The sequence below is a fragment of the Dreissena polymorpha genome, chromosome 3, assembly GCF_020536995.1.
Source record: "Dreissena polymorpha isolate Duluth1 chromosome 3, UMN_Dpol_1.0, whole genome shotgun sequence".
Lineage (NCBI taxonomy): Eukaryota > Metazoa > Mollusca > Bivalvia > Myida > Dreissenidae > Dreissena > Dreissena polymorpha.
The window spans coordinates 123547361-123568597 of NC_068357.1; the positions used below are offsets into that span (position 1 = coordinate 123547361).

Below are 21237 nucleotides of genomic sequence, written 5' to 3' on the forward strand. Positions count from 1 at the left end.
GTCGTATTCTATATTGTAGCAATCAATAGTCATGCTGAGGTTGTATACTAGATCGTTGTTATCAGCAGTAAAAACACGCGTCTTGTAAAATATCGTTTAATTTATAGTATGGGGTCGTATATTCGATCATAATCGTAAACAAAAGTCACTATGAGGGTCATATACTAGATCTGAGTAATCAATACTCATACTTGAGGTCGTATCCTAGATAGCAGTAATAAATAGCCATACCAAAGGTCGTATGTTTGGTAGCTGTAATAAATAAAGACTGTGGGTCGTACACTTGATTGAGGTTATCAAGTCATACTGGAGATCATAGACTTGATTGTAGTTATCAATAATCATACTGATGGGTCGTATACACTCTGTATCAGCAGACGATCTTACATAGGATTCCGGAGATAGTCGATGTATCACGATTGGGATCGTATACTAGATCCTAGTAAACTCTATGTACGCGGAGGGTCGTACACCTGATCGAAGTTATAAAACGTTATACTAAGGATCGTATACTAGATTGTAGTCATAATTCGGTCGTATACTGGATTGTAGCAACTAATAGTCACACTAAGGGCTGTTTACTAGATCATCGAAATACAAAATCATGTTGAGGGTCGTTTAATAGATCCAAGTAATCAGAAGTCATACTTGTAGTGGTATACTGGATTAGTCATAGTGAAAGTGGTAACTAGATCGTAGTAACAGCAAGCAAATTCGTTAAATTGATATCCCCCGCCAATATGCTTCTGGACACAAGTGTTATATTTGACACTCAGCTAAAAAAGCATTTTTTTTAAGATACAAAGGTCCATAACTCCGTTATTAACAGATAGTGTACAATGCTATTTGGCGTGCATCATTCTCTTATCCATATATATACTCATACAAAGTTTCAATGAAATCCGCCAAATCACTTCCAAGATATGGCTCCGGACACAAAAAGTGCCGGACGGACGGAAAGACGGAAGGACGAACAGACGGATGGATAACTCCAAAACAATATCCCTCCGCCTATGGCGAGGGATAAAAAGTCGGCCATACTGGGGTCATATACTTATTCGTTGCTATCAATAGTCGTTCTGGGTGTTATATATATAAATTTTAAATTTTGATGAAGTCATACTTGAGGTCGCATACTAAATCGTAGTAATACATTATCACACAAATGGCCCTAATATTGGATCCTTACAATCAAGTCCAAGTTATGGTTGTATACAGGATGGCTGTAATCATTAGTCATACTGAGGGTCGTATAATAGATTGTAGCAATTTAAAGTCATCCTGTGGGCTGTTTAACAGATCGTATTTATCAATTGTTATAATGTTATACAAAATCGTGTTTCAAGTCCACGCACTGATGTTGATTGCAGTAATCAATATTCATTTGTATTTGAGGACCATATACAAAACAGTATTCTATTCAAGGGACAATGTTATGTCGACAAAGTTATCAAAGTTATAGAGTATTCTTTCTAAGTGATATTTTGAATTTATGTTTATTGTTTAAACTTCCATTTGTAGACACCATATTTATATGGATTCTCTGGATTCTGTTTGAGCAGAAACCCATATGTTAACATTATTATTATAGTTCAAGATTTTAGATGTGTGAAAGATAATATTTGCATTATACTGTAGTTTAGTTTTAATGATTCTCATATACAGCATATAAGTAGTGCTCGATTGGTCATTGTCGGCTTGGGAACTACTTACATGTACCCCAGGTACTCTTAAATATACTTACATGTACCCCGGGTACAGTAAATATACTTAAACGAACCCGGGAATTTAAACGCTAAATCGGTCGTTGTCGGCTATTTCTTTCAATTAATTATGTTCACATTTATGTCAATTTCTGTTAAATTGCCTCTATATTATCGAAACGCATACTCTAAAAGCATGTTGATGCAGTGTTTTTTTTTAACAGAAGTTTGTTTAAGATAAACAATATCGTTTTACAGTAATCGGTACCGCGTTTTACGACATCAGATTTTGGGCGGGAATACGACTCGGGTGCAGTTTAATATCGACTGGGTACTTTTAAATATATTATCCACACCTGGGGTACATGTAAGTAGTACGCAAGCAGACAATAACCAATCGAGCATAAGTAGTGTATTTCTACTGATTGGTGACATAAAACATGATAGGATGGAGTTATCTATAATGTTATAGGAGCCAATAAACTCTAGAAATAACTATACTGAAGCAATGCCTTTATCACCACATTTGGATGTTTTTTATTATGATATCTAAAAAAAACTATTGAACAAATCAACACAAAAGTGATGTTCAATATGTATTTGCTGGCATTATGTTCAAAACAAAAACAACTTTTGTCAATAAGGAGATAATTCAAGAGTTGTTATCAATAGTTACATGTAATATAAAAAAGCTTTTATTTTACAATACATATGAGCCATGCTCTGTGAAAAGTGTCGTTCCAGATTAGCATATGCACACCAAAAATATCATACAAGTGTGAAGTGTCGTTCCAAATTAGCCTATGCACACCAAAAATATCATACAAGTGTGAAGTATCGTTCCAGATTAGCCTATGCACACCAAAAATATCATACAAGTGTGAAGTGTCGGCCCTGATTAGTCTTTGCACACCAAAAATATCATACAAGTGTGAAGTGTCGGCCCTGATTAGCCTATGCACACCAAAAATATCATACAAGTGTGAAGTGTCGGCCCTGATTAGCCAATGCACACCAAAAATATCATACAAGTGTGAAGTGTCGCCCAGATTAGCGTATGCACACCAAAAATATCATACAAGTGTGAAGTGTCGCCCAGATTAGCGTATGCACACCAAAAATATCATACAAGTGTGAAGTGTCGTTCCAAATTAGTCTTTGCGGACTGCACAGGCTCATCTGAGACAACACTTTACGCACATACATTAAACCCCTTTTTCACAGAGCACGGCCCATATGTATACACAGAAACCAATGATTATCTTCGACCAGGGTCTCAACATTGTGTACTCTCAGTATGATACATAGATTTTTCCATGCCATGGATTAAAGGGGTCTTATAGACCACAACAAGATTACATGGACTGATATCTAGGCAGGGCTGGAGCCAGGCTTACATGGCATATGTAAATACTAGAGCTGATTGCATAGCATTACAACAACAAAATTGCATGCACATTTAAAGGATATCAAAATTTTAACTATGTTAATATTTTTTTTTTTACTGGTATACATTATAATTAGGTGCTTTATATTAAAGGAACCTTTAAACATCAACAAAAAACTTTGATTGTTCACACATGACAATATGCTCTGCAATAAGTCCACATTGAATTACAAGCAGTGAGGTCGGATTTAAACTCCACAATAACTGTTCTGATTCCTGTAGATTTGCTGATCTAAATACCACATTGATGCTTAGTTTAGATTGGTCAAGCCATTCTCTTCTAATAACCAAAGCAGCCAATAAGATCATTCAGTGCGTGCTGTCTGCTTTGGGGGTCTGTGAGGGTAGGATTGCTTGATGTTGGCATTGACGTTCTGTAGCTCAGTCTTCTGTCTCGCAGCAACCTTGAACATGTTAGAAATATTGGGTACACGTGCAAGTACTAACATCAGCCTGATTATGGTTAAAGTGGGTTTAACCCTTTACCACTAAGATAAGTGTATGTATTTTGACGCATTTGGAGTCCCTTAGAAAGTTAAATTTAATTAAAGACCTTTCTTAGTAGATTCAAGGTTTAAAGGCTTCATTTCAAACTCTTAGTTACTGATGAGCAGCAAGCAGCATAAAACCTGAACAGACTGCGAGTTATTTGCAGGCTGTTCTGGTTTTATGCTGGTTGCAAAAGCCATTTTCACTTTGCTTCTGAGTGGGAAAGGGTAAATGCATGTGCCTTAAGTGTCGTCTCAGATTTGCCTGTGCAGTCCGCAAAGGCTTATCAGGGAAGACAATTTGTAACTAAACTAGAGACTTCAGAGTTCCTTTAAATAAAAAATATATCATAAAATCAAATTTAAGTCGTTTCTTGCTAGATTTAAGTTTGAAGGGCTTCATTTTAAAGCCAAAGCTGATGAGCAGCAAACAGTAACATGCAGGCATTTCTGCTTTTATGCTGGCTGCATGTAGCCATTTCCACATATATTTTAGTAATTAATTAATGGGCATTGCTTTTGCTGGTGAATACACTGACACTAAAGACACCAAAGACTGATTCTTCAAAATTTCATGCAAATTTATTTTGAAAGCATTCAATATTGGTATTAATTTTTTTATTAATAAGGCCTTAACAGACTAACAAACAGACAGATGCATGTATTACAGATTTGTATACACCTTCCTTCAGGGGAATTCTCTGGTGGCTGCACTTACCTCTATTTTCCAGACTAGGTCGACCTCATGTGGGCGGGAGATGAAGCTGGTCACCTGACCTGTCTGGACCGCCCCCACCCTGCCAACACGACCTGCTCGATGGATGTAGTCTGACATGTGACATGGGAAGTCAAAGTTCACCACATGATCCACCTGCAATATGCCAACATCATTCATTAATTGGGGGCTCCACCAGATAAACCCAAGACATACAGATCAATTAAGAATTGGAATCAACTTTAGATACTGATTACTCTTTCTTGAAATTTTATTTACAATACATGTATATATAGGTATGTACACAGTGCTTTGTGTAATTGTACATTGTCTTTGTTATTTTGAAATTCGTCATCTTAAGATTGGACAAGATCGTTTTAAGCATATAGTTTATATCAAATTTAAAGTAACCAATCCCATAGTGTAGCGTAAATAGTAGGGCTACAACGGATATCCGAGATCCGCGGATCCAAATGAGGATTCGCGGATCTAACTGTGATTGGTAAAATGGGTTTCGAATCCGGATCTTATTTGAGTTTAATCTTTCCTTTGTGGTAATTGTTTCTTTCGCCCTAATACTTTTCGTTAAATTGTTTCTTTCTGTTTGAAAGGCTTAGTGGTACGTAGTTTGTCACGATTATCGTTACTTTTTCGACAAAAACATGGTACACACACAGTCTACTTTCGTTTTTGATGGTGCAAAATGGCGAAGAAAAAAATTTACGATGCACCTAAACAATTAAAATCCTCGGTGTGGAAGCATTTCGGGTTTTATCAGCATACTAATTCAACAAAACTTGACAAAGCAAACGCCATTTGCAAAGTATGTAAGGTTCCCCTTGTATACAGAACCGGAACAACCTCCAACCTAACTAAACACTTAGAAACAAGACATTTTGATTTGTGAAGCAACTTAAATCTAGTTATATTGCAGGTTTTTTGTTTATTTAAAAGGTTTTTGAGGCTTCTTAAACTGTAACTTGATTATTGTTCTCTGTTTGGAGTAATACAGTTTATAATAATAATAAAAGTTAATTACTTTTTTTCATAAGAAATATAGTTCTGGTGTTTCAAAACATAATTTTGGTTATAGCAATATAAATTATAATTTATTTTGCGTATTTTTACTTTCAAATTAAATTTAAATTTTGGATTCGCTGCAATATGGACCTAAAAATGGTCCATGAAACCTGTGATAGGAGGACAGACAGACAACAGGGCAATATACACCTTACAAGGGAAAGGGTGAAGGGTACACTTATAAATCAACTTATTGTTTCAGACAGAAACACAACATTAAACAACAACCCTAGAAATGTTTGTTTATACATTTATACTGTCAAAAACATTACTTGTCGCTTGGCAAGATATGCTCATAGATAGTAAACATTTCGCTAACTCAACAATGTGAAATATGCTGAACAAGAAATGAGATTAGGGCTACGAAAACTGGACTAAATGCATGTACAAAAAGGGTCGTCCCAGATAAGCCTATTTGCACTGCACAGGCTTATCAGGGATGACACTTTCCGCTTGTATAGAATTTTTTGTTTAACCCTTAAAGCGCTGGTGCTGAATTTTAAAGGCCTTTGCAAACAGTTTGGATCCAGATGAGACGCCACAGAACGTGGCGTCTCATCTGGATCCAAACTGTTTGCTATTCTGATAGTATTCTTTGAAAAAAAATGAAGAAAATGCTTATTTTAGAAATTCAGCAGACGACATTTTAGCAGAAGACAAATTACCCAGCATGCAAAGGGTTAAAGGAGGTCTCCTCTAAACAAAAATCCAGTCTGAGCTGAAAGTGTTGTTCTGTAAATGGCTGCAATGGCTAATCAGGAACGACCATTCACACACATGCATTAAGCTCAGTTTTTCCAGAACGTAGCTCAAATGTATGTCCACTGCCCAAGAGACTATTTTGACTCACATTCTGTATGTCCATGCCCCGAGACAGGATGTCTGTACAGACGATGACCTTTGACTTCCTGGAACTGAAAGCCTTCAATGCCTTCTGTCTGTCCTACAACACATACAGGCAGATCACAGACCAGAAGAAACAGAATGTTAGGGTTATGCAAAATCAAACTTTAACCCTTACCCAACTCAGAAGCAAGGTGAAAATGTGCAAACTGCATAAAACAGCTCATCAGTATCTCAGGGTTGGAAATGAAGCCTTTAAAACTTGAATCTATTCAGAAAGATCTTTGATTAAATTTAACTTTCTAACGGACTAAAAACACGTCAAAATACACATCTAAGTGGTAAAAGCTTAAATACGTATCTAAGTGGTAAAAGGTAAAAAATTACAATGGCATCACATATATGATACAGATATTTATATTGCGGTGTATCAAATGTTGTTAATGTTGTGTTACAGACATTGTGTAAAAAAAGAAAATTCAGGCTTTCCGAAGCTTAGTTTAGCGGTCCACTTGAATATTTGCTGAAGTGGTTAAAACATATTTGTCATTCAGTTAACGCATGACATACTTACCCCGAGTGGTTTGATAACAAGACTTTTGTCAAGCAATATGGTCTCCTACCAGTAGAAACTCCACCATTGTCAGGTTTTTATTTTTTATATTTGTTGCCATAGCAACCAGAATTTTTGACGTAGGAACAAAATGAAATAACGTGCAAAATCTCCATATTGCCATCTATTCGTGTTTCAAGTTTCATGAAAAAATATGTAGAACTTTCAAAGTTATCCCAGGATCCAGAAAAGTGTGACAGACTGACTGACTGACTGCCTGACTGACTGACAGACTCATGGACACACAGAGCGCAAACCATAAGTCCCCTCCAGTTTCACCGGAAGGGGACTACAAGCATCGGAAGACAAACAATTGGTTATAACAGCAATAACTAAAATTTAGCCTGCTGAAATAACTCCTAATATACCTTGAATTTTTATATATTGTATCTGTTTCAAATTAGAATTGTTATGATATGCACATGTCCCTTTCTTCTGCACAAGACATATACACATGCGTTTCTGTGCCTTCAACATATCAAAACAATTCACAACTAAACATCGAAAAGTCTCCCATATCACATATTGAAACAAATAGCATGTGGTCATCAAATGTCAAGTTAAAAAAGGTGAAATCATTTGATAAAAAAAATGATGATAAAAATAGCACATGCACAATTCCAAAAACTAAGAATTATTTTTGCAAGTGTCTATGTTGTCCGATAAAAAGTGCAGGAAAGCATTCATTTTACTCCATAGCTGTTTCGATTTTGAATATTATCATGTACATTCACACATAAATATTGCTAATTTGCTTGTTAATACCTTTATTATTTTGTTAACAGATATCACAGGATTTCATATAGAAACATTGATCTCAAATGTTCCATGACTCACAAAGCACAACTGACAAGTATATTTTAAGAAGCTTTTCAAATGGGCCATGCTCTGTGAAAAGGGGGTTTATTGCATGTGCAAAGAGTGTTGCCCCAGATTAGCCTGTGCAGTCCACACAGGCTAATCAAGAACGGCACTTTCCACATAAATTTGATTTTTTTGCAAAGAGACAAAAAATATCAAAACTGCGGAAAATGTTGTCCCTGATTAGCCTGTGCAGAACACAAAGGCCAATCTGGGATGACACTTTGCACACATGCATTAAACAGCATGGCTCAAATATAAGCCCTAGCCACTAAGGGAGATAACTTACTTCAGCTGTCATGTCTCCAGACACACAGGAGTTGTCTACCCCAACCTCAGCCAGGGTCTGACTGAGCCAGAAGCAGGAACGCGTCGTGTTACAGAACACCATGAACGTGACGTCGGGTTTTGACTTCAACATTTCCACAATTGTAGCTGGGAATAAACATTAAACACCCCCAAATCATTTTCTTAAGTTTTAGCCAGTAAGTGGTTTATGTTTACGACTAGGAGTGTGTAGGTGAATACAGGATTTGGTTTCAAACTTTTTTTTTTTTAAATTATTTATTTGCTGACTTTCTGAGCGATGAACATATTTTAAAATAGCAAAAGGACAAAAACGTCATTGATTTATTACAGATTAGAATTTTATTAACCCTTTCCCACTAAGAACAAAGTAAAAATGGCTATGTGCAAACAGCATATAACCAGAACAGCCTGCAATAACTCGCAGACAGTTCAGGTTTTATGCTCTTTGCTGCTCATCAGTATCTCATGTTTGGAGTTGAAGCCTTAAAGACTTGAATCCAGAAAGAAAGGTCTTAAATTTAATTTACCTTTCTATGGGACAAAAAATGTGTGAAAATACGTATCTAAGTGGGTAAAGGGTTTAAGCTCACTCATGAAGCATTTAGCTGCTAAAAAGTAAATACATAAAGATCATAGCAAGTTCTTCGTCCTCTTCACGGGGGCAATATTCAATAAACGTTATAAAATGTTGATGATAATTGTTGTTTTTTTACATCCAACAAACAAGTCTTAATTGAAAGAAAAAACAATGCAAGCATAACTCAAACTGCTCAGGTTGTCTTTTAGTTTCAATAACATCAAACTACTTAATGCTCTTATTGTATAATTATACTTAGAAAGTTTGTCTTTCAGTTTCATGAACTTCTGAATACTGCCACAGTATAATTATACTTGCAAAGTTTGTCTTTTGGTTTCATCTTCATGAACATAATGCTTAAACTGTGTAGGTAATTTTTCTTATGGTGTTTGTATTTTGGTTTCATCTTCATGAACTTCTAAATACAGCCACTGTGTAACCATACTTACGTAGTTTGTTTTTGGGTTTCATTTTCATGAACTTAAGAATGCTTAAACTTTGTCACTATACTTACGGAGTTTGTCTTTTGGTTTCATCTTCATGAACTTAACGCTTAAACTGTGTAGGTAATCTTTCTTATGGTGTTTGTCTTTTGGTTTCATCTTCATGAACTTAAGAATGCTTAAACTGTGTAATCATACTAACGAAGTTTGTATTTTGGTTTCATCTTCATGAACTTCTAAATACAGCCACTGTGTAACCATACTTACGTAGTTTGTCTTTTGGTTTCATCTTTATGAACTTAAGAATGCTTAAACTTTGTCACCATACTTACTGAGTTTGTCTTTTGGTTTCATCTTCATGAACTTAAGAATGCTTAAACTTTGTACCATACTTACAGAGTTTGTCTTTTGGTTTCATCTTCATGAACTTAAGAATGCTTGAACTTTGTAACCATACTCACGGAGTTTGTCTTTTGGTTTCATCTTCATGAACTTAAGAATGCTTAAACTTTGTCACCATACTTACGGAGTTTGTCTTTTGGTTTCATCTTCATGAACTTCTGAGGCACATGAGGCATGAGGCGATGCAGAGCCTTTGTGGTCAACTGGGATACGCTGTGTAGCTAGACAAAAACAGAGCCTTTGTGGTCAACTGGGATACACTGTGTAGCTAAACGAAAACAGAGCCTTTGTGGTCAACTGGGATACACTGTGTAGCTAGACAAAAACAGAGCCTTTGTGGTCAACTGGGATACGCTTTGTAGCGAAACAAAAACAGAACCTTTGTGGTCAACTGGGACACGCTGTGTAGCTAGACATAAACAGAGCCTTTGTGGTCAACTGGGATACACTGTGTAGCTAGACAAAAACAGAGCTTTTGTGGTCAATTGGGACACGCTGTGTAGCTAGACAAAAACAGAGCTTTTATGGTCAATTGGGACACGCTGTGTAGCTAGACAAAAACAGAGCCTTTGTGGTCAACTGGGACAGGCTGTGTAGCTAGACAAAAACAGAGTTTTTGTGGTCAATTGGGACACGCTGTGTAGCTAGACAAAAACAGAGCTTTTGTGGTCAACTAGAACATGCTGTGTAGCTAGACAAAAACAGAGCCTTTGTAGTCAACTGGGATACACTGTGTAGCTAGACAAAAACAGAGCTTTTGTGGTCAATTGGGACACGCTGTGTAGCTAGACACAAACAGAGCTTTTGTGGTCAATTGGGACACGCTGTGTAGCTAGACAAAAACAGAGCCTTTGCGGTCAACTGGGACAGGCTGTGTAGCTAGACAAAAACAGAGTTTTTGTGGTCAATTGGGACACGCTGTGTAGCTAGACAAAAACAGAGCTTTTGTGGTCAATTGGGTCACGCTGTGTAGATAGACAATAACAGTGCTTTTGTGGTCAATTGGGACACGCTGTGTAGCTAGACAAAAACAGAGCTTTTGTGGTCAACTAGAACATGCTGTGTAGCTAGACAAAAACAGAGCCTTTGTGGTCAACTCGGACACGCTGTGTAGCTAGACAAAAACAGAGCTTTGGTGGTCTATTGGGACACGCTGTGTAGCTTGACAAAAACAGAGCTTTTGTGGTCAATTGGGACATGCTATGTAGCTAGACAAAAACAGAGCCTTTGTGGTCAACTGGGACAGGCTGTGTAGCTAGAAAAAAACAGGGCCTTTGTGGTCAATTGGAAATGGTTAGGCAAAAAACAGGGCCTGTTGAAATACTGACATTTCCCATCGATTTCATTTATTATGATATCTACTGGAAGGTTTGCAGCCTTTAAAAGCTGAGGAAACGAAAGGAAGATTACTCTCTGTTAAAAAAAAAATCAGGAAGACAATTGTTCCAATATATCAATACATTTTTATTTCCATTCACATGTATGTGGCACTAGCATTACATGATCACTCTTCATTGAAAATTAAATGTTAATGTATACTTATTTAACATGTTTATATTGTCAAGACTATAAAGGTAACAGTATACCTGTACAATTACGGTTTTGACTAGAAAGCCATTGACAATGATCTGATAACCACAGGTATAAATCAAATAGCCCTTTACCACTTACATCAGTATTTTTACGCATTTGTAGTCCCTTAACATTAAATTTAATACCTTTCTTACTAAATTCAGGTTTTAAAGGCTTGATTTCTAACCCTTAGTTTCTAATAAGCATCTAAAATCTGGTTTTATGCTGGTAGCTAGTTCCCTTAATTCTCAAGTCTAAGGTCTTAGTTCCCTTAATTCTCAAGTCTAAGGTCTTAGTTCCCATAATTCTCAAGTCCAAGGTCTTAGTTCCCTTAATTCTCAAGTCTAAGGTCTTAGTTCCCTTAATTCTCAAGTCTAAGGTCTTAGTTCCCTTAATTCTCATGTCTAAGATCTTAGTTCCCTTAATTCTCAAGTCTAAGGTCTAGTTCCCTTAATTCTCAAGTCTAAGATCTTAGTTCCCTTAATTCTCAAGTGTAAGGATTTAGTTCCCATAATTCTCAAGTCTAAGGTGTTAGTTCCTTTAATTCTCAAGTCTAAGGTCTTAGTTCCCTTCATTATCAAGTCTAAAGTCTTAGTTCCCTTAATTCTCAAGTCTAAGGTCTTAGTTCCCTTAATTCTCAAGTCTAAGGTCTTAGTTCCCTTAATTCTCATGTCTAAGATCTTAGTTCCCATAATTCTCAAGTCTAAGGTCTTTTTCCCTTAATTCTCAAGTCTAAGATCTTAGTTCCCTTAATTATCAAGTGTAAGGATTTAGTTCCCATAATTCTCAAGTCTAAGGTGTTAGTTCCTTTAATTCTCAAGTCTAAGGTCTTAGTTCCCTTCATTATCAAGTCTAAAGTCTTAGTTCCCTTAATTCTCAAGTCTAAGGTCTTGTTCCCTTAATTCTCAAGTCTAAGGTCTTAGTTCCCTTAATTTTCAAGTCTAAGGTCTTAGTTCCCTTAATTTTCAAGTCTAAGGTCTTAGTTCCCATAATTCTCAAGTCTAAGGTCTTAGTTCCATTAATTCTCATGTCTAAGGTCTGAGTTCCCTTAATTCTCAAGACTTAGGTCTTAGTTCCCATAATTCTCAAGTCTAAGGTCTTAGTTCCCTTAATTCTCAAGTCTAAGGTTTTAGTTCCCTCAATTCTCAAGTGTAAGGATTTAGTTCCCATAATTCTCAAGTCTAAGGTGTTTGTTCCTTTAATTATCAAGTCTAAGGTCTTAGTTCCCTTCATTATCAAGTCTAAGGTCTTAGTCTTATAATTCTCAAGTCTAAGGGGTTAGTTCCCAAAAATTTCAAGTCTAAGATCTAAGTTCCCATAATTTTTAAGTATAAGGTCTTAGTTCCCATAATTCTAAAGTCAAAGGTCTTAGTTCCCATAATTCTCTAGTCTAAGGTCATAGTTCCCATAATTCTAAAGTCTAAGGTCTTAGTTCCCATAATTCTTAAGTCTAAAGACTTAGTTTCATTAATTCTCAAGTCTAAGGTCTTAGTTCCCATAATTCTCCAGTCTAAGGTCTTAGTTCCCATAATTCTCAAGTCTAAGGTCTTCGTTCCCATTAATTCTTAAGTCTGAGGTCTAGTTCCCTTAATTCTCAAGACTAAGGTCTTGTTCCCATAATTCTCAAGTCTAAGGTCTAGTTCTCTTAATTCTCAAGTCTAAGGTCTTAGTTCCCATAATTATCAAGTCTAAGGTCTAGTTCTCTTAATTCTCAAGTCTAAGGTCTAAATCCCATAATTCTCAAATCTAAGATCTTAGTTCCCATAATTCTCAAATCTAAGTTCCCATAATTCTCAAGTCTAAGGCCTTAGTTTTCATAATTCTCAAGTCTAAGGTCTTAGTTCCCATTTCTCAAGTCTAAGGTCTTAGTTCCGGTAATTCTCAAGTCTAAGGTCTTAGTTCACATAATTCTCAAGTCTAAGGTCTTAGTTCCCATAATTCTCAACTGTAAGGTTTAGTTCCCTTAATTTTCAAGTCGTAGGTCTAGCTCCCATAATTCACAAGTCTCAGTTTCTTAATTCTCAACACAAAGCATAGAGACTTACAGGTAGGATGTTGCCAAGGGTCCCATCCAGCCCTCGAGGGAAGGTTGCGCTGACCAGAACCACCTGGACCCCCTCATTGACCTGCACATCGTCTGTGGGGGCGCTGCCACCAACCTACAGCAGACACGGGGTGTGGTAGTTTGCATTTGATCTTCAACAAATGATCACAGGCTAATCAGGGACAACACTTTCTGCATTTATTTTCTTTTCGTATCAAGCAAGACCTTTCTTGCAAAAAATCAAGCTACGGGAATCCACGGAGGAAAGATCTTTTGAGTTGGGTCATGAAAAATGGGTCTAACACCCTAAGCTGCCATTGTAGCTTCTTACCAGCCTGCACAATTGTACATGCTGGTTAAGATATACACTGTTCCCTATAAAGTCACTCATGATTTAGAAGCCTCATACGCAGACAGGGTAGCTCCTACAGTGCATCTACACAGGCTGGTCTGGAGCTACGCTGGCCGATATTGCATAAGACCAATTATCGCATGACATGTCTCATTAACTGTTTTGAGAACATTGATTTAATGCTGCCACAAAATACTCAGAACCACCCAATTGCAAGTCAGACACCAACATTTTACATTTACAGTTCAAACTACTTTTTGTTAACAATTTAAGAACAATAGATGTGTTTGTCAGAAACACAATGACCCTTTCTGGGCCGTTTTGAAATAAAATTTATATTTATCACTTGGCAGGTATAGAAATCATCTCCCTTTAACGCTTATTACTTCCCTTGGATTTTGTCCAATCCAACCTTGGGGGGGAGGGGGTCTGTAGACAGGCAAAAATGACCAAGTCAGACATCACTGACAACCAAGGCATGTGGTTTATCAAAGAGATCATAGCCAGAGTTCATCATGTATCTATGGACATAAGTCCACAGGTATGTAATGAACCCTACCATTTACAAATAAGTACAGGAAAGAAATGAAAATTATATCATTAAAAAAAACTTTGACAAATCAATCATTTAAGTTATAAATAACCAAAATAAACAAGATATGTGGTTGTCAGAAACACAATGCCCCCTAATGCACCGCTTTTTTTTTAGCTTTGACCTAGAAGGATGAACTTGACCTTTCACCACTCAAAATGTGCAGCTCCATGAGATACACATGCATGTCAAATATCAAGTTGCTATGTTCAATATTTCAAAAGTTATTGCAAAACTTTACTATATTAAAGGTTTAAATTGTCGACCTTTGACCTTGAAGGATGACCTTGACCTTGACCTTTCACCACTCAAAATGTGCAGCTCAATGAGATACACATGCATGCCAAATATCAAGTTGCTATGTTCAATATTTCAAAAGTTATTGCAAAACTTTAATATATTAAAGTTTTAAATTGTTTACCTTTGACCTTGAAGGATGACCTTGACCTTTCACAACTCAAAATGTGCAGCTCCATGAGATACATGTGCATGCCAAATATCAAGTTGCTATTTTCAATATTTCAAAAGTTATTGCAAAGCTTTTCTGTAACCTTAAAGTTTTGGGACAGAATGACAGACAGACATGCCAAAAACAATATACCCCGATCTATCTATCCGGGGACATAAAAATCTGTACAGTGACTGTGAAAAGAACTTAAATTCTTGGTAAGGAAATATATAATCTGAAATTTATAATTTTATAAATTACTTCCCTTGAAAATAATTGTTTCTAACAAATCTCTATTTAAAGAAGCAAATAATTAAAAGCCACTACAGTGACTGGAGATTCAACACTCAAAATGTGCAGGTCCATAAGATACACATGCATGCCAAATATCAAGTTGTTATATTCAATATTGAATAATTATCTCCCTTTGAAGCTAATTACTTCCCTTGGATTTGTATTTTTCACCTTAGACCTTGAAGGATGACCTTGACCTTTTACCACGATGTGTTTGTCGCCTACTGCACCGCTTTGATTTATTTATTAATGCCACCTACTGCACCGCTTTGATTTATTTAACAACAATATAATTTGGCAGGTCAGATAATTATGTCCATTTAAAGCTCATTACTTCCCTTGGATTTGTTTTTTCGACCTTTTGACCTAGTTTTTGACCCGGCATGACCCATTTTCGAACCTGACCTAGATATTGTCTAGATACAACTTCTGACCAAGTTTCGTAAAGATCAAATGAAAACTATTTGAATTAGAGAGCGAACACGAAAAGTGTGACAGACTGACAGACAGACGGACAGTGGGATACTTTATACCCCCTTTCAAAGAAAAGGGGGCATACAAATCAAGACAATTTGCTATGAATAAACCAAATTCAAGCGACTGATATGTAGTGACCATATGAAGAACAGAAGATTTGATCTTTCATACCTGCAGACTGCGTAGCACACTAAGGGTGTCGGCACTGAAGCTGTCGTCCATAAGAGTGTCTGCCTCATCTACCACCACTGATATCACACGGGACAAGTTTACTGCCTCTGTAGAGAAATATAATGACAGATATCACATGGGACAAGTCTACTGCCCCTGTAGAGAAATATCACAACTGATATCACACGGGACAAGTCTACTGCCTCTATAGAGAAATATCATGACCGATATCACATGGGACAAGTCTTCTGCCTCTGTAGAGAAATATCATGACTGATATCACATGGGACAAGTCTACTGCCCCTGTAGAGAAATATCATGACTGATATCACATGGGACAAGTCTACTGCCCCTGTAGAGAAATATCATGACAGATATCACATGGGACAAGTCTGCTGCCCCTGTAGAGAAATATCACAACTGATATAACACGGGACAAGTCTACTACCTCTGTAGAGAAATATCATTACAGATATCACATGGGACAAGTACATTTCCCCTGTAGAGAAATATGACTGATATCACACCAGACAAGTATACTGCCTCTGTAGAGAAATATCATTACAGATATCACATGGGACAAGTACATTTCCCCTGTAGAGAAATATGACTGATATCACACCAGACAAGTATACTGCCTCTGTAGAGAAATATAACATCTGATATCACACAGGACAAGTCTACTGCCCCCATAGAGAAATATAATGACTGATTTCATATGGGACAAGTCTACTGCCTCTGTATAGAAATATCATGACTGATATCACAAGGGACAAGTCTACTGCCTCTGTAGAGAAATATCATGACTGATATCACAAGGGACAAGTCTACTGCCTCTGTAGGGAAATATCATGACTGATATCACATGGGACAAGTCTACTGCCTCTGTAGAGTTATATCATGACTGATATCACACGGGACAAGTCAAGTGCCTCTGTAGAGAAATATCATGACTGATATCACATGAGACAAGTTTACTGCCACTGTAGAGAACTATCATGACTGATATCACATGGGACAAGTCTACTGCCTCTGTACAGAAATATCATGACTGATATCATATAGGACAAGTCTACTGCCTTTGTAGAGAAATATCATGACTGATATTACATGGGACAAGTCTACTGCCTCTGTAGAGAAATATCATGACTGATATCACAAGGGACAATTCTACTACCTCTGTAGAGAAATATCATGACTGATATCAAACTGAAGAAGTCTACTGCCACTGTAGAGAAATATCACCACTGATATCACACAGGACAAGTCTACTGCCTCTGTAGAGAAATATCATGACTGATATCACATGGGACAAGTCTACTGCCTCTGTAGAGAAATATCATGACAGATATCACATGGGACAAGTCTGCTGCCCCTGTAGAGAAATATCACAACTGATATAACACGGGACAAGTCTACTACCTCTGTAGAGAAATATCATTACAGATATCACATGGGACAAGTACATTTCCCCTGTAGAGAAATATGACTGATATCACACCAGACAAGTATACTGCCTCTGTAGAGAAATATAACATCTGATATCACACAGGACAAGTCTACTGCCCCCATAGAGAAATATAATGACTGATTTCATATGGGACAAGTCTACTGCCTCTGTATAGAAATATCATGACTGATATCACAAGGGACAAGTCTACTGCCTCTGTAGAGAAATATCATGACTGATATCACAAGGGACAAGTCTACTGCCTCTGTAGGGAAATATCATGACTGATATCACATGGGACAAGTCTTCTGCCTCTGTAGAGTAATATCATGACTGATATCACACGGGACAAGTCTACTGCCTCTGTAGAGAAATATCATGACTGATATCACATGAGACAAGTTTACTGCCACTGTAGAGAACTATCATGACTGATATCACATGGGACAAGTCTACTGCCTCTGTACAGAAATATCATGACTGATATCATATGGGAAAGGTCTACTGCCTCTGTAGAGAAATATCATGACCTATATTACATGGGACAAGTCTACTGCCTCTGTAGAGAAATATCATGACTGATATCACAAGGGACAATTCTACTGCCTCTGTAGAGAAATATCATGACTGATATCAAACTGAAGAAGTCTACTGCCACTGTAGAGAAATATCACCACTGATATCACACAGGACAAGTCTACTGCCTCTGTAGAGAAATATCATGACTGATATCACATGGGACAAGTCTACTGCCTCTGTAGAGAAATATCATGACAGATATCACATGGGACAAGTCTGCTGCCCCTGTAGAGAAATATCACAACTGATATAACACGGGAGAAGTCTACTACCTCTGTAGAGAAATATCATTACAGATAACCCATGGGACAAGTACATTGCCCCTGTAGAGAAATATGACTGATATCACACCAGACAAGTCTACTGCCTCTGTAGAGAAATATCACATCTGATATCACACAGGATAAGTCTACTGACTCTGTAGAGAAATATCATGACTGATAACACACTGAACAAGTCTACTGCCTCTGTAGAGAAATATCATTACTGATATCACATGGGACAAGTCTACTGCCTCTGTAGAGAAATATCACTACTGATATCACATGGGACAAGTCTACGGCCTCTGTAGAGAAATATCATGACTGATATCAATTGGGACAAGTCTACTGCCTCTGTAAAGAAATATCATGACTGATATCACATGGGTCAAGTCTACTGCCTCTGTAGAGTAATATCATGACTGATATCACACAGGACAAGCCTACTGCCCCTGTAGAGAAATATCATGATTGATATCAAATGGGACATGTCTACTGCCCCTGTAGAGAAATATCACAACTGATATCAAATGGGGCAAGTCTACTGCATCACTAGAGAAATATCATGACTGATATCACGCAATACAAGTCTACTGCCCCTGTAGAGAAATATCATGAGTGATATCAAATAGGACAAGTCTACTGCGCCTATAGAGAAATATCCTGACTGATATCACACAGGACAAGTATACTGCCCCCTGTAGAGAAATATCATAACTGATATCACACAGGACAAGTCTACTGCCCCCTGTAGAGAAATATAATGACTGATTTCATATGGGACAAGTCTACTGCCCCTGTAGAGAAATATCCTGACTGATATCACATGGGACAAGTCTACTGCCCCTGTAGAGAAATAAAATGACTGATATCACACTGGACAAGTCTACTGCCTCGGTAGAGAAATATTATGACTGATAACAATTAGCGCTAATCATTACTATTCTACCAAAACAAAATCCATGCAGTAAATACAGCTGTACTGCAATCGTGTTTTAGAGCAATGTCACATGTCCGTTAAGTACACTGTGTAATCTACACCCCTTTGTGTCAAAACTGGATTATCTTGATTACGAAACAGTCGGAGTATGTATGAGTGGATTACGTTGGATTTTAATGCCTCATGTCTTTGGTTAATTAGTCTTAATTTTGTTCAAATATGGGACATGATTGTTTGTTAGGATCTTGAATTTGTCAATCGGTCGACTGATGTAATACACGAAAGTTAATGCCTGACAATTTAATAATGGTTTAACAGTAGATGGAAAGTTTTGTTTCTAAATAAGCCAGTATGGACTTCACATGCTAATTCTGAACTAAACTTCTGAAAAGGGAATTAAGCCCAGTTTTCCTAGAAAGAGGCTTTTTTGAAGCTAACAGGAACACCTACTGTGTTTGATAAATCTCTTCACAAGTGCCGGAGTGGAAATCAAGATGTCGTGTCCAGTGTCCTGAAAAAGAAGACACTGAGGATCCAAACTTGATATCACAGACTCATTTCAACAAGCTTTCATTTAAGTACATGAGAAATGAGTTTAAATCTAAATTTAAACAAGATATGTTAGTGAAACACTTTGCCCCCCCCCCTATATTTGACCTTTGACCTTGACCTTTCACCACTCAAAATTTGAAGCTCCATGAGATACGCATTCATGCCAAATATCAAGTTGCTATCTTCAATATTGTAAAAGTTATGGCCAATGTTAAAGTTTGACGCAAACAAATCAACGAACAGACAGGGAAAAAACAATATGTCCCCCAGTATAGACTGGGGCACATAAAAAGGAATAACATGCAAAGATAAATATTTAAGGAAAATAAAAAACACAAAAGACACGGCTTGCAGAGAAATACACAACAGTCTATTTACTGACTGACACATCAATATCATGGGGTAGCTTAAATGAGTGATAAAATTAAAAAAATAACTCACTTTAAGATATATCATTTTCCGGACATCCGTGCATATAAATGGTTTCAACTCAGTAAAGTCTGCCATCTTTACACAAACATCCTGAAAAATGAATGGTTCTTAACATTATAAATGATTTCTCCAGGGCTCTTGTGTGATTTAAGTAACTAAGAAACAACATACTAGTTTTTCATATGAAAGTGACTCGAGCATGGCTCAATGAGTAATATGCTTATTTTACCGCAGGATTTAGTATGAAAGAAACTTATTTCCAATGTTGGCTTTTTTCAGCAAGATTTTCTTTACAAATTTATTTTATTGTAATTATACATTCTTAGACAAGGGACAAAATTGTCACAAAACCAGGTTTTCATTGTTAAAAAAAATCTGATTAAAGGAGACAACTCAAACTGAACTTTTGAAATGAACAAACAAAATTAACCCCCTTTGTAAGTTTGTTTCAAAATAAATCTATTTAAAGTTGTGGTGACCTTGACATTGGAGATATTCACGTGATTCTTTCGTGCGACACACTGTCCCATGATGGTGAACAAATGTGCCAAATAATAGTAAAATCTCACAATGAATGACATAGTTATGGCCCAGACAAGCTCATTTATTGCCAATTTTGACCTTTGAACTCAAAGTGTGACCTTGACCTTGGAGATATCGACGTAATTATTTCGTGCGACACACCGTCCAATGATGGTGAACAAATGTGCCAAATGATTTTAAAATATGACAATGAACTACATTGTTATGGCCCGGAAGAGCTTGTTCCGCCCGCCTGCCAGCCAGCCAGCCCGCCCGCATTCGCCAATCATATAACCAGTTTTTTCCTTCGGAAAACCTGGTTAAAAACCTGGTTAACAAAATGACAACATTCAACATTGCCACATAATTTGTAATTAACATTCACTTGACAATGGTGATTTATTTTTTATTTTCCAACAAAAATAAACCAAGCACAGCTTCTAGAAGCCAAAGGCTTGTGGACTCCTGCTAATTTGTATCACAGCTACACATATGAGATCAAGGATATGTGATTACCCGGAGTTGACTAGCCAGATCATGTGTTGGGACCAGCACAATGCAGGCAGGGGAGCCGGTGATGTCACGCTGGTATATCCCAGAGTCTCGCTGCTGTAGAATGTTGTGAACCATTGGCAACATGTATGCAAATGTCTTGCCACTACCTGTGGTACAAAGGAACATAAAAGTCATAAGAGATTGTAGAATTAGGTTAATTTAATTTAATTACTTTGGTAAAAAGAACTAGGTACATTCTAAATGGAAAGAAAAAAGATAATGTCCTGTATATTTTGAAGTTTTGAAGCACAATTTAGAGACATCATTAATAAAAAAAGATTGGAAAATCTTAATAAAAGCTGCGCCATGAGCGCATGATACGCCCGTCGTTCGCCAATGAAGTAGTAAGGTAATAAATAACCCTTTGAATCATTTTTTTACTTCAGTTTATTTGTATTTGAATACATGGTTTATTTTATAAGTACATGAGCATGGAAATCACGAAATTTTGACGAACAAAGTCCCATAACTCTGGAACGACAATTCAGAATTCCGTCAAAAACGAAAGGGGATCAG

General features: G+C 37.0%; 1 protein-coding gene across 2 annotated transcripts in view; it reads right to left on the reverse strand.

Annotated features, from left to right (window-relative positions):
- Nucleotides 1-2286: 2286 nt before the first annotated feature.
- The window catches only part of LOC127871299 (probable ATP-dependent RNA helicase DDX28), a 35877-nt gene continuing 16926 nt past the window's right edge, over nt 2287-21237 (reverse strand). For both annotated transcript variants that reach the window (XM_052414074.1, XM_052414075.1), the window contains exons 6-15: nt 20683-20828; nt 19654-19734; nt 19111-19171; nt 15432-15538; nt 13099-13212; nt 9606-9702; nt 8040-8185; nt 6284-6376; nt 4357-4509; nt 2287-3554 (exon numbers count right to left, since the gene is read on the reverse strand). In XM_052414074.1, coding sequence (XP_052270034.1) covers nt 3456-3554; nt 4357-4509; nt 6284-6376; nt 8040-8185; nt 9606-9702; nt 13099-13212; nt 15432-15538; nt 19111-19171; nt 19654-19734; nt 20683-20828 — 1097 coding nt within the window. In that variant the 3' untranslated portion in view covers nt 2287-3455. The remainder of the gene's footprint in view (nt 3555-4356; nt 4510-6283; nt 6377-8039; nt 8186-9605; nt 9703-13098; nt 13213-15431; nt 15539-19110; nt 19172-19653; nt 19735-20682; nt 20829-21237) is intronic.